This window comes from Lepus europaeus, chromosome 14 (assembly GCF_033115175.1).
Source record: "Lepus europaeus isolate LE1 chromosome 14, mLepTim1.pri, whole genome shotgun sequence".
Lineage (NCBI taxonomy): Eukaryota > Metazoa > Chordata > Mammalia > Lagomorpha > Leporidae > Lepus > Lepus europaeus.
In genome coordinates this window covers 40,832,392-40,846,178 of record NC_084840.1, presented here as the reverse complement: position 1 = coordinate 40,846,178, position 13,787 = coordinate 40,832,392, and the positions used below count along the sequence as shown (strand labels likewise).

General features: G+C 49.3%; 1 protein-coding gene across 2 annotated transcripts in view; it reads left to right on the top strand.

The window, feature by feature from the left end:
- Nucleotides 1–13,787, top strand: part of FAM171A1 (family with sequence similarity 171 member A1) — a 139,209-nt gene that overhangs the window by 78,315 nt on the left and 47,107 nt on the right. For both annotated transcript variants that reach the window (XM_062210502.1, XM_062210501.1), the window contains exons 3-4: nt 296–388; nt 13,496–13,654. In XM_062210502.1, the coding sequence (XP_062066486.1) occupies nt 296–388; nt 13,496–13,654 (252 nt within the window). The remainder of the gene's footprint in view (nt 1–295; nt 389–13,495; nt 13,655–13,787) is intronic.

Here is a 13,787-nt window from a genome sequence, read left to right as displayed (position 1 = left end):
TGAGTCCTGCCACCCATGTTGGAGACTCAGATTGAGTTCTTGGTTCTCTGCTTTGGACTAGCCCAGCGCCAGCTGTTGTGGGTATCTGGGGAATGAACCAGTGGATAGAAGATCTCTCTCCAATCACCTGTCTATAAAATGAAAATAAATAAAAATTAAAGGTCTTCCACTAATCCTCCTAAAAATCAGTATTATTGATTTGAAATCAGCAAATACAAAGTACTCAAAAAATTAGAATGAGCATTATTTGTATTTGAATTGTGAAGTTCTCTTAAATCCACTTTTGTTCTTGCAGTATTTTCTTCCCTGAGCCTTGGCCTGCTTCCAGAACGATCTGCCACACTAATGGTGTATGAAGATGTTGTCCAAATTGTATCTGGATTCCAAGGTATGTTTAATATTTAAAAAGAGAAGCCATGGTAACTTTTGGGCCAGCTGCCCAAAAGTTGGTGATGGCAGTAAATTTATCCACAGCTGGGGCTTACTGTCGGCTCTCCCTGCGAGGGCACATCACAGTTGAATTTTGGCTAAACTACCAACTGACTGTAACCTTACTTCTTTTAGGCCCCTTTTTTAGGACTGTTCTGCTCTGTCTACCACCATTTTTCTTTCCTAGAGAGAAATTATTAATCTTGATGGGTCAGAGTCCAGGGTGCCGCCCAGGCCTCATTTCCTATCAGATGGATCCCTCTCCAGGACTCTTAAGCGTGCGTGTGTAGCTGTCCCTGCCGTCTCCCACCTCGTGTTTCTAATTCTCCCCTTCAGGGTGGTGTCTGTAAATATGATCTTGCCCTTGGAGCTCCTTTTGCTCTTGCAGAAGCTGACACAGGGGGTTCAAGGGACTTGCCCTCTCCTTGATATTGGAGTGAGGACTGGGAATGATGTTTCCGTAAAACATGTTTCTGTGCTTAGATCATTTTACCCCATCTCAGTCATGGGCCTGAGAGCGTTTCCTGGCTTTGATGGTCCCTCCACATTAGTTCTTTATCTGCAGACAGCCGTCTGTATCCGCAGGTTCAGCTTCCATGGATCCAGCCAACCATGGATCAAACATATTAGGAAAAATAAAGCACGTCTGTACTGAACATGTGCAGACTTTTTTCTTGTCATTTTTCCACAAACAAAGCAATAAAATAGCTATTTACATAGCATTCATATTGTGTTAGGAGTATACATTATAGGGATCATTGTTGTGGCACAGAGGGTTAAGCCCTGCCTGTGACACTGGCATCCCATATGAGTGTCAGTCCGAGTCCCTCCAATCTAGCTCCCTCCCAGTGTTCCTAGGAGACCAGCAGATGATTCCCCAGGTACTTGGGTCCCTGCCACCCACATAGAGACCTGGAGGGAGTTCCAGACTCCTGGCATTGGCCTGACCCAGCCCTGGCCATTGCGACTATTGCAGCCTTTTGGAGACTGAAACAATAGATGGAAGGTCTCATTCTCTCTGTGTCTTGCCTTTCCTCTCTCTCTAACTCTGCCTTTCAAATAAATATATAAATCTTTAATAAAAAATGAATCATCTAGTCCTGATTTACAGTACGTGGGAGGACATATGTAGTTGACACGCAAGTACTATGCCATTTTATTTGAGCATCCTCGGATTTTAGTATCAGTGGGATCCTAGAACCAATCACCTGAGGATACTGAGGGACGGTTATATTTCATTTCAATACAATTTTGTACCCGTATTTCTCTGCCAGACCAAATTCATGTGCTTTTGCAAATGAGGTGAATGCGTTTGAATATTCCTTTATTACTGAGTAGCTATGGGGCACATGCAAAGAATTAAACATGGAGCTGCTGCACTTCAAGCGTGCATTTGAAGGGAAAATACATAGGCATTTCTGACTGCATTTGTGATTCCAGTTTGGGAGAGAAAGCAGGAATAGGTACACAGGCTTTGGTGTCATCCCCACAGTGAGAGCTGTAAGTTATCATCTTTCATTTCCCCATAAGCAGTAGCAGAGCTGGGCTCAAGTTGGTCAGATCTGAGCTCAAGGAAGGGCTTTACACTAGAGTACACCACGCACTTCACTGCCACTGCAGACTTCCCGAGGCAGAAGTTGGACTCACACAGCGGCTTAAGCCCATGGGCCACGGTACCCTCAGCTCTTCTTTTGCTGACTTTGCCACTGTCACAGTCACCACAGGCTCCATGTTACCCAGCCCCAAAGACATCTCTCTCTTCAGTATCTCTTGGCATCTCTACTGCATTCAACAGAGGGGATTGGCACTCTTTGCTGATGCCATCTTCCCTTGCCTCCATGCCATCACGCCTGGATTTTCTTTCTCCCCATCCCGGTCACTTCTCAGGAGACTCCAGTCCCTGTCCTGGGCCCAGGCTTTTTTCCAGTCCTTTCCCTGGGCGAGGCCAGCCAGATCCCTGGCTTTCAGTGCCCCCAGAGGCCATTCGCTCCCAGTTCTCCAGCCCAGACTGTCCCTGTGTCAGAGGCTTGGAGCTGGTGCCTATTTGACCTTCCGTGTAGGTGTCTCCTGGGCAGCTCCAGTGTAACCTAGACACGCATAGCTCGCTGTGTCTTTTGTCTCCCATCTCAATAAATGGTATAAATGTACACTGAATTGGATCAGGCCAAGACTCTAGGAATTATTGCTGGCTCTCCTCTACTCCAGGACATCCCCTTGTCTCCTCAGAGCACTGCTGTGGATTTTTAACTGGCTGTGCCAAACCCACAATCTAGTCTGCACAGAATGACAGTGATCAGGGCACCTTGCTTCAGTTTTCCAGTGGTTTTCACACTGTACTTGGAGTAAAATCCAAAGCCCCTACACTTAGGACTGGAAGGTTCCCTGAGCCTGAGCCTCAGTAGCCACTGGCGAAGAGCAGATAAGACTGCAGCACTGTGGGGCCAGCGTTGTGGTACAGCGAGTTAGGCTGCTGCTTGCAACTCTTGCCTCCCGTATCTGAGCACATGCCCCAATGCCGGCTGCTCCACTTCCAGTCCAGCTCCCTGCTAATGTGCCTGGGAAGGCATGAAGGATGGGACCCTGCCACCCATGTGGCAGACCTGGATAGAGTTGCAGGCTACTGGCTTTGACCTGGTCTAGCCCTGGCCATTGAGGCCATTTAAGGGGTAAGCCAGCAGATAGGAGATCCATCTCTCCTCCCCCTCTTCTTGTTCTTTCTCTTTGTTGCTCCACCTTTCAAATAAAATAAATCAATCTTAAAAAAAAAAAAAAAATACCCAGCATTGCTATACCGGGTTCCCTGCAGAGCCAGTTGCCTGCCCCCCACCCTTCAGACATAGCTTGTGGGCCCCACACCCTCAGTGTTGTCCTGAACTCTGCTGTTTCGCAGCCACCTGGGACACTCATTGTCCCCTCATTTCCCTTTACTAGGATACTAAAGGGGAAAATGTGTGACTTCTCCCCATCCCTGCCTCTGGGAGCAGTGCTATCCTCAGCAGGGTGCTAGAACTTCAGGCCCTGGAGCCCCCCCACTGTATTGTCTCTATCCCACCCATCACCATCACCATCACTTTCACTGCCAGCCCCACCAACCCTGACACCTGGCTTTTGTCTCCTCCCCCTTCCCGGAGGGGGTTTGTGGAGGAGGCCCTCCCACCACATAGCAGCTGAGTATGATCTTTGTCTCCCTTTCTTGTATCTCTGCAGGTCTGGTAAAGTTTGGCCTTAAAACCCGAGTCATTTCACAGCCATCACCCCTAGGCCTGTTCACACCTGGACTTCTTATGCTGTCATCACCCCTAGGCCTGTTCACACCTGGCCTTCTTATGCTGTCACCCATTGGCTTTGCTATGACCCGTGTGTTTATTCAGGCCCTGGTGAGTGTCTGCCCAGAGCACCGCGTTAGTGTCCTTGTCACCAGCCTTTGAGGAAGGATTGAAGCCAGATCGCAGAAGAATCAGCTAGGCTCCCCCTCTGGTCTCTCCTTTCTGATCTCCTGGGCACCTGACTGCCGGTTTTGTCTTCCTGAGGCAGAGCTCCAGTTCTCTCCCTCCCATAAGGGTTCCCTTTGAGGGACAGTAAAATCCTGGCTCCTCCTTTAGCAGTCATAGGCCTCTGTGACCCTGCCTCCACCTCCCTTCTCAGTGTCATTCTCCTTTGTGTAATGGATCCTAGCCCAACGATTTCTCTTTCCATTTTCCGTCTAGAACATCCCACCCATCTTCCCATCTGTCTTCAAACCATCTAGTCTCCCTGGACAGGAAGGCCACCTTCAGTGCCACATTCTCTGGGAGGTCCTTGCTGCCCGCCTTGCCTTTCAGAGCCACCTGACAGGCTTAGATCATGTGACCACATCCTTCCAGGCCATGGCGGTCAGGTCTGAAGTGGACACCCAGGTGGAAGACATGAGCCAGGGCCAGCAGCCTTTGTCTCTCTTCCTTTCACTAGAATTCAACCAAGAACCAAGAACTGGTGAGAACAGCAGTTGAGTGGTCATGAGTTGTAGGCTGGGCCCATACCCCTGCCAGGCCGCCTGTGACAACAGATAGGATAAGGGAGAAGAGGAGGCCGCTTGGTAGCAGATCAGAAAACAGCAAACTGGGAGCTCACTGAGCATCAGGTAAAACCCATGCACTCCAGAACCACCCAGGCCCAGAACCTGCAGGCCTGCTCCCGTGCCATCAGTGCCTTCTGCCCTCACTGTTAGAGTCCCACAAGTTCCTATCCCTGTCCCCTTTACTGCTGCCCATGGACTTATCAGTGACCAAAAGCTGCAGATAAAGCAACCTTCAGCTGTGGGTTCCAGATCTTGTGTTGATACCTCCCTTTCTACCATACCTCCCCGACTAAAAAGCAAGGACTATACCATTATCATCTTGGTACTCCCAGGCCATGACCCTGTGCCTGCCTCATGATAGATACCCAATGAGTGAGTCACTGAATGAACAAACAGTAAGAACTCCTCTGCTTTTTGCACTTCCTATATAGGCTGCTTGCTACATGGTCAATTATTTTCTTTGCCATGAAGACCAAGAAAAGTTCAGTTCATATACATGCAGTCACACACGCACAGTGTACTTAAGTAGCTGTCTCTCTAAGGAACAAGAAGCATGTCCATATTATAAATAAGCCCAAGCAGATAAGTCATTCAGGTCATTTTTATTAGGGTTCCTTATTCAGTCTGTTGCTGCCTCCTGTATATAATAGAAGGTATCCGAGAACTGTTTCTTACTTACTGTAATCTCATTTGCATGCCTACTTTTTCAGATTATAGACAGTCTCTTTTTCAAATGTCTACTTCGTGACTTTAACAACATTTGATCTTTCAGTCTCAGTGGAATTGAGGCATGGCAACATAAGGGATCATTTTCTTTGTTTTGAGCTTTCTTCCTAGTAGGAAGGAAAGCCATGTGCAAGCACCAAAGTCAATGGTGCCCCATGCAGTTGTCTTCTGCAAAGCCCATGGGACACTGAATTTGTGAATGGGTGTTGCATTTTACTTTCAAACCAGACACACTTATTTTTTAGTAGATTTAGAGGAGAGAAAAAGTAAGTTTTTGCCTGCTCAGAAATGTCAGTCCTGTCAGCCCGTTGAATTACACAGCGTGTCACTTGGCTGTGGTGATGTGTCAGACTGTTCCAGGGAAAGGCAGAGTTAGTACGGCGGAGCTCACTTTTAGGCAGCTGTACACACAGCATGCACAGGGTCAGATGGCGCCTCCAGGTTTGGTTTTTGTGCACCACTAAAGTGAAAGCTTTCAGAGAATAAAGGCCGCGCAGGGGCAGGGAGAGCGAGGGAAGCCATTGTTCTCATCAGCCAGATTCTCAGTGTTTCGGTTAAGGTTTTCGTTTAAAAATCTTTACAGCCAAATGAAACAAAGGATAAATGTATGATTAGTGTCCGTTTTCTTTTCAAAATAAAAAGGCTGCCCACCTGTGTTCTTGCCTGTAGACAAACTGTATAGTAGCCATGTCAGCTCTGACCCTTACACACCAATCAAACGATTCCCCCATCAGGCTAGGTAGGATGGCGTTGCACGCCTGCAGACTGAGGAGCTGCACAGTACATGCATGTTGCCCATGGAACTGGCCTCAGCAGACAACAAGCCTTGCATCTAAAAAAAAGAAGAAAAACTGATCGTGCTGTTCCTATCAACATTGTTTTATCCCTGGGACAGTCTGACAATGAGAGCGAGGCAAAGGGGAAAGGCCAGCTTCGAAGTGGTCAGCCAGAGGTGTTTTCCCCAGCATCGGCTGTATCTGAAAATGTGCTTTCAGACTTGTCCGCAAAATGATAAGAGGATGGAAAGAGAGAGCACCCATAAATTGTATGATAGAACTTACTTTCTTGCAGTGTTTTATATACTTCGCTGAAAAACATGTTCATGTCGAAATTTGTGGGACCTTGTTCGGTGGTAAATCCGGAAGTGAAATCCAACATGATTCATTGTGTGGAGCGAGTGGTGACCCAGGGGTCATCTGAATGCTGAGACTGGGCTGCTGGAGCCAGCCTGTAGCTCACGCCCCCAGAGCTCTTGAAAGACTTCCTGCAGTCAAGAACCGATGGTAGATAAGCAGACTGAGGTGCCAGCCTGCCCCAGCCACTCCACGGCTGGCACTGCCCAAATCAGCCTCCTCTTGGCTGGACCTCTTGCTGTCCCAGGGTAGCTGCTGGGAGCCTCTCCCTCCACACCCATCACACCACACCCCTCCTTCTACTGCTTGTATCTTAGAGAAGCCAGGCCCTAATGGGAGGATGCCTGCAGCTGCTTCTTCCTGCCTCCTTTCCTGCAAGGACATGCTAAGTTCCTTCCTGCAGTCTGTCTGCCCCTCCATAAACCCCTTCACATTCCTGCTGGATCACACCTCTTCTGTGCTCTCCAACCTGTCTTTATTTCTACAGAATCTTGTCAGCTCCCAAAATTACATAAGGTTTTGCCATTCAAAGAGTAGCCCATCTTAGACCCTAGTCCTCCTTCCCCTCTCAAACTTTGGGGAAGTCTCCCCTTACCACGTACACACCCGTAAGCTCCCTTTTCACAAAATTCAGTGACCTTACACTATTCTCTGGAAGTTCTTCTTGCTGAGTTCCCCAGAGCTCAAGCTGCCAGGCCCACAGCCTCTGTCAGCCCACGTGGTGCCAGACTTCTCCCCAGTTTTACCAACCCACCCATTCCTTCCTTCCCAAGCCTCTTTCCTCCCCTGTCTGCTCTCTGCATGTCTCTTTGTTGGTTGCTTCTCAGCCACTTTTGTGGGTTCTTAACTTCCCTGCCTGGCTCTTATTCCAAAAGTGGCTTTGAACTCCACTGCCTCTTCTGCATTGACCCCAAGTGTCACTATATTTGTGTGGAAATTTTTATCATTTCTCACTTAAACCGTTTCATAGCAACCTCAGTGTTAGACCCTCTCCCCCCATAGCCCCACTTGCTGTTAGAATTGGGCACAAACACACACTTTTTTCATTCTCATGCCAGTACCCAAGGCCAGACCCTCTGGCTGCTCTCACCATGCCCCTGGCAAGCCTTGTCCTCTGCCCCTGGGTCCCTCAGAGCTTACACCTGCCTTGTGCAGACTTGCCTACACATACTGCACTGTCTCACACCTCTGTGCGTTCGTACATGCTGTCTCTTCTCATCTGCCTCTTTGCAAGGAGCAGTGTCAGGAAGCATAGGGTGGCCTCCATGACATAGTTCACAAGTGCTAACTAAGGAACTTCTTCTCTCTAGGGCAGTTGGGCTCTCTCTCTTAAAGTTAGTCCTGTACTTCTTTCATTTTCTCTTTTGCTCTGAGACTTAAGATGCTGTGATGATTGAGCCATTCCCATGGCGGCCTCCTTGACTCTTGAGTCCCAGGAAGACAAAGGCTTTGACCTTTTCCTCTTCTTATCTCCCGTCACAGAGGAGGCTCTCAGTGGGTTATCTTGAGAGTGCTCAAAATAGCACAGTGGTTCTCCACTGGAGTGATCCCTTCCCCCAGCAACATTTGGCAATGGCTGGAGTCCTTTCAGTTGTCACAGTTTGGGAGCTGCTGCTGGCATGTACTGGGGAAAGGTCACGGATGTTTCATTGCACAAAACAATCTCCAAACACAGAATTACCTCCCCAAAATGTTAATGGTGCTGAATTTGAGAAGCCTTGGTCTAGTTCAGTAAATGTTGTTCAGTGCTGTCTAAACCCACAATATGATGTGATGCATCTCACAGAATATCTTCCTTTAAGACACTTAAGTCAAAAAGAAAAGAGGAGTTGAAAAAGCAATGCTTATCCTGAAGCTGTTCTGAACCAGGAGGTACTATTGGGCACCATATGCATACCTATATGTTCTGAACTGACAGTACAACAACCATATCATGAGACAAGCATGATTCTTTCCCATGTTACAGAAGCTGAAGCCCAAAGGTGCTCCACTAGCAGGTGGTAGAGGAAAGAGTTACACTTGGAGTTAAGTGATGCCACTGTCCATCAATTACTTAGGGAGGTGTACAAATATGCAGATAACCAAAATGCAAGGCCCAGTAGGATCAGTGCTATCTGAGAGTTGGAGGTGGGATCATAGAGGAGGTAGCATTTGGCATACATTGGATGGTGTGTAGGATGCACGAATAGAGATGGTAGGAAGAAGGGATAGACATGGAGCAAGCATGGGCACACACATAAAGGCAAAGCTGTGTGATCTGTTTGGCCAGAGAGTGAGGGCTGGTTGGTACTGAGGAGAGCATCTATTCTTGAGGTAGTCATGGTGTAATATGGAGTTAGAATTAAAAGAATCCATTTCTACTTTTCTCAAGTAAATGACTTTGGGCAAGTCACTTAACATTTCCTGATTCCTTGCCCATAGAGAGAGAAGAGAGTTCAGTCTTCACAAGATTGCTGTTAGTTATATATATGAACTTTGTAAGTTCTTCAAAGGTTATTTATTAGTTTATTTACTTGAAAGGCAGAGTGACAGAGAAGAGAAAGATCTCTCTGCTGTTCACTCCCCCGATGGCTGCAATAGCCAGGTCTAGACCAGGCCAAAGCCAGCAGCCCCATCAGGGTGTCTGACCTGAGTGACAGGGGCCCAAGCACTTGGACCATCTTTGTAGGTCTTACCAGTGCATTATCAAGGAGCTGGATCAGGAGTGGACTAGCTGAGACTTGAACCAATTGTCTGATGTGGCATACAAATGACAGTGGCCCCTGAACTTCCTAACTTCTAAAGCACCAATCTAAACCTTTCACTCCCAGGGGAAATGTACTAATAGTCAGAGTCTGCATTGGTCTACTTGTTCTTGTTGTTTTAGTCATCATTGCTAATTTGGTAAGAAGCAGAGATCCACAGGCCGGGAAAAGATACAATCAGACTGGCATTTAACAACTGGCATTATATCTGAATGAAACAACAGGGGATGAGGCTGAAGCAGAGGGGCCAGTTAGAAGATTTTTGTGATGGCTGAAGCAAGGAGTGATATAGGGTAAAGGCAGAAATGGAAGAAAAGATGATGGAAGAAGCACCGATACAGGAAAGTTGGCCAGTCTTGGCATCTGAGTGAACATGTAAGACAATAGAAAAGGAAAGCGATGATGGAGTCAAAGCTGGGTGTTGGGGAGAATGGGTGTTGTTAAGTGAGAGAGAAGGCAGATGACCATTCAGGACTGCATCTGAGTCCAGGTTGGAAAAAACCATAGCAGCCATGGTTTGTAGCAGAAGGAAGCACCAAGAGAGAGGCAGTGGATGGAAACCCAGTAGGAACAGTTTCATCCTGAGGGAGGAGGTGGAAAATGTTCTTGCAAAGGAAAAAGCAGGCAGACACTGGGGACATGCAGCATGTAGGGCCACAAATGCCAAGAAGGAGAGTTCACTGGCCGGGTGGCAAACAATGTTGACCATTGTGCTGAGGTGGACAAGGATGGAGGCTGAGAAGCGGTCATGGGTTTGCAGATTAGAGAGCCAATGGTCAGCATTTCCAAGGGCAGCATGAGTAGTGGGTCAAAAAGCCACATCCCTGGAGGCTGGGTAGAAGGAGGAGAGAAGGCATTCACTTTTAGGGATAACAGAGTTAAAGAATTGTTATTTTTCTTTTCTTTCTTTTCTTTTTTTTTTTATTTTTTTATTTTTTTGACAGGCAGAGTGGACAGTGAGAGAGACAGAGAGAAAGGTCTTCCTTTTTGCCGTTGGTTCACCCTCCAGTGGCTGCTGCGGCCGGCGCATCATGCTGATCCAAAGCCAGGAGCCAGGTGCTTCTCCTGGTCTCCCATGGGGTGCAGGGCCCAAGGACTTGGGCCATCCTCCACTGCACTCCCGGGCCATAGCAGAGAGCTGGCCTGGAAGAGGGGCAACTGGGACAGAATCCAGCACCCCGACCGGGACTAGAACCTGGTGTGCCGGCGCCGCTAGGCGGAGGATTAGCCTGTTGAGCCACAGTGCCGGCAGGAAAGAATTGTTATTTTTCTAGATGGAGAAGCAATACCTATATTTGTTGGTCAGGGAGTAAAATCCTATAGAGAAAGAGGTTGTTGGCTTGCGTTGACCTTGGAGGAGAGTGGGGGCAGAAGAGAGGAGAAACAGGCTATGAAGTACATTGAGAACAGTGGTGTCCCAAGGGCTTGCAGTAGGGTTGAATCTAAGCACTCTGAGGATGGCGACAGAGCCAAAAGCGTGAGGAAGTTAGATGCCACTACACTACACTATGGCGTAGCAGGTTAAAGCTCCAGTCTGCTGTACCAACATCCAATGTAGGTGCCAGTTTGAGTCCTGGCTGCTCCATTTCTGATCTAGCTCTCTGCTATGGTCTGGGAATAAGGTAGAAGATGACCCACGTCCTTGAGCCCCTATACCCACATAGGAGACCTGGAAGAAGCTCTTGGCTCTTGGCTCTTGGCTTTTGGCTTTGGATCAGCCCAGCTCCAGCCATTGCAGCCATTTGGGGAGTGAAACAGCAGATGGAAGACCTCTCTCTGTCTCCCCCTCTGCCTCTTCCTCTCTGTAACTCTGCCTTTCTAATAAGTAAATTAATCCATCTTTAAAAAAAAAAAGAAAGCAAGAAAGAAGAAAGAGCTGCCATGAAGAATGTGAGAGGGGACCACCTGGATGACAGACAGCCTCCCATCCCCACCCAGTTACATCCCATTCTGAAATGTGGGAAATTTTAGCAGCTTTCACACTTGAAGATAGGCTTAAGAACACAACCATTCGCTCTACCCCGTGCACACTCACTTCCAGTTTTGTTTGCGCCACAGCTTAGAATAGCTTTTACCCTTAAATTCTTCAGATGTTTCTTTGGCCATTTCACCAGCCAGGTTTTCCTGTGCCACACAGTAGGAATGTGTTTGATCCCTCAGCCTATGGTATCCTTGCCATGGCTGTCTCAGCAAATGGCAGACCAGCCGGTCCCCTTCTTACAAACCTGCCCCAGCACAGCACCCGACACCTCCGCAGCCACACACAGATGGACCTCAGATTTGATCCGGCCAGAGACCAGCTTCTGCTGTTCAGAGGAGTACAGGGAGGGCGCAGAGGGAGAGGTGGAGCAGAGGGCTCTCATGAGACTCTGGGGGCCCTGAGGATTGAGAGTGGCCTTGAGTGCTTCTCTGAGTCCCTCTGTGTCTGGGCTGGGCTGCCTGTCCTGGGTTCAGTGCGATTCTCCCTCGCCTAGGCTGAGCAGAAGCTGTTCCTGCACCCAGACTCAACCTTCCCATCTCACAGAGAGTTTTTCCTCAGGCCTGGAGGCCATCCGTAGCCCCAGCCTGTCCTGGGGTCCCCAGCCGGCATTCTGCTTCCTGCCTGCCCCCTCGTGAGAGCAGGGCCCCTCTCTGCCCTGTCACACTTAGATGCGCCGTTCTGTTCTCTGTGTTAGCGGAGTTGCTTGGCCCTCACACAGGGCCGTACTAACAGAGCAGCAGTGTTGTTTGCACTGCAGAACAGCAGAGAAAGCCTTTTGTTCCTGTCACTGAAGAAACTACAGAAGCAGTGAGTGTCGCCATGTAGCTGGGGGTGGGGGGAGAAGATGAAAAGAGAGAGGGCTGACTTTGACTTTCCATCTGGGAGGGCAGTGCGGCGAAGGAGCACAAAAAAAGCCAGCGGCACACGTGGCCAAGTGGAGACAGTGTCAGGAGCAGCCTGCTGCCAACAGGGCTCAGGGCACTGGTGGGGAAGAGTAAGACATTGGTATTCTGTGCACTTGAAGGAAAAGAGCAGACTACCAGGATGGAGAAGTTAAAAGGTACACAGAGACTAGTGCGTCGCTGTGGGTTTGTTTTAGGAGAAAGGGTTTGGGTGGTCTGGAGCCCGAGTGATGGGTGTGTCCGGTTAGTTTCCATGGAGGTACGGGCACTTAGGGCTCCCGTGACCTTGTGCTCTCGGTTCCCCCAGGCCCTTGTTTCGCAGAGTGGAGAACCAGCCACTGGAGAAGTCTGGTCAGTGGTTTTTAGTGGGTGGATGGGGCCCATCATGGCTCTGTCCCTGAGACTGCCAGCCCCAGGCAGGATTCTCTGCAGGCCTCTGGGCTTCCATGGCCTGTCCTGTAGGCTCACGGCCTTGGACTGGTTAATCCTCTGAGCTCTAAAACTCTTTATTCTAGAACTTACAGAAAAACTTATCCCCACTACCCACACAAGATCTCTGATGTGAGATTGGAAGGAACGAGCAGCACAGGGCAGTAGTCCCAGCACAGCCACGGGCTGGGAACACTGAGCCGCTGGCTGAGCAAAGGAGGAGCAAGATCTGCCTCAGGCCTGGGGTAGGACATGCAAGTTTCATCCTCGTGCTGTTTTGGCCAGGTTTCTGTGGAAATCATGTAGCACCTTGACATCTTGTAACTGTCACCACAGCACTAGGTTAAAAACGGGCTCAGGTCTTTCAATCAAAGCAACATCCGAGCCAAGTTAAGCAGCAAATGACGTCACAAGATAACAGCACAGAGCCTGTAACTAAACCCATCCTCCGGCACAGAGGGGTGGGGTCTCGGGAGGGAGCATCGTCTCGCACCCTTCCAGCCATCCCCCCAGGAGCACCACGGCCTCGCCTGTCACAAGCAGGAAGTGCCCCTGCAGAGGAGACTCCGCGTGGAGTGGCAGCTTCCCCATAGAGGGAGGGGACACACGAGTGGTGGGCTCCACTGACAGTTCTTCCCCCAGGCCACACATTTCGCTCCATTGCTCTGCTTCAGTTTGGGCCGCAGTTAGACCAGATTTTTACCAGGCAGATTAAAGATGGGCTTGTGGCCATATCAGAGAACAATTCATGCATTGTTTGTGTAAAGAGATTAATTATCCTCTGCTTGTCTCATATTCGCGGACTTTCCCAAAATGTCACCCTGCTCCACAGGCAGACGCCAGGCAGCACTTGGAACATGCTTTTCTGTGAGAAACCTAAGGAACATCCCATGTCAAAACAAATCTGACAATGGGCTATTATTTCTCTCCCCATAATAGCACGTTGTCACTTCTCCACGTCCTGCATGAATGAGGCATCTGGACGGGACTGTGGGAAGGAGCGGGGTGGGGAGGCCGGTGGAAACCTGGGAGAAGCACTTCCTGAGAACACAGCAGCTCTGCCTGGGAGGTAACTCGGAGGTTGGTTTCTGCAGGTGCCCGGCCGCAGCCTCGCGCTCACTTCCAGAGAAGGTCCCTGAGATTGCCGGAGAACACCAGCTACAGTGACCTGACTGCCTTCCTCACGGCTGCCAGCTCCCCCTCGCAGGTGGACAGTTTCCCTTACTTGCGAGGATTAGACGGAAATGGAACAGGTAACCGGAGACGCTTCTCTGGAGGGGCTTCCATGTTTGAACCTTTGTGCATGGGTCTCAGGTACGGCTGCAGGTGCTGGCGCTGAACGGGAGACCGGTGCTGAAGCTGCAAGTTTAGCTACGTGGGATCTTG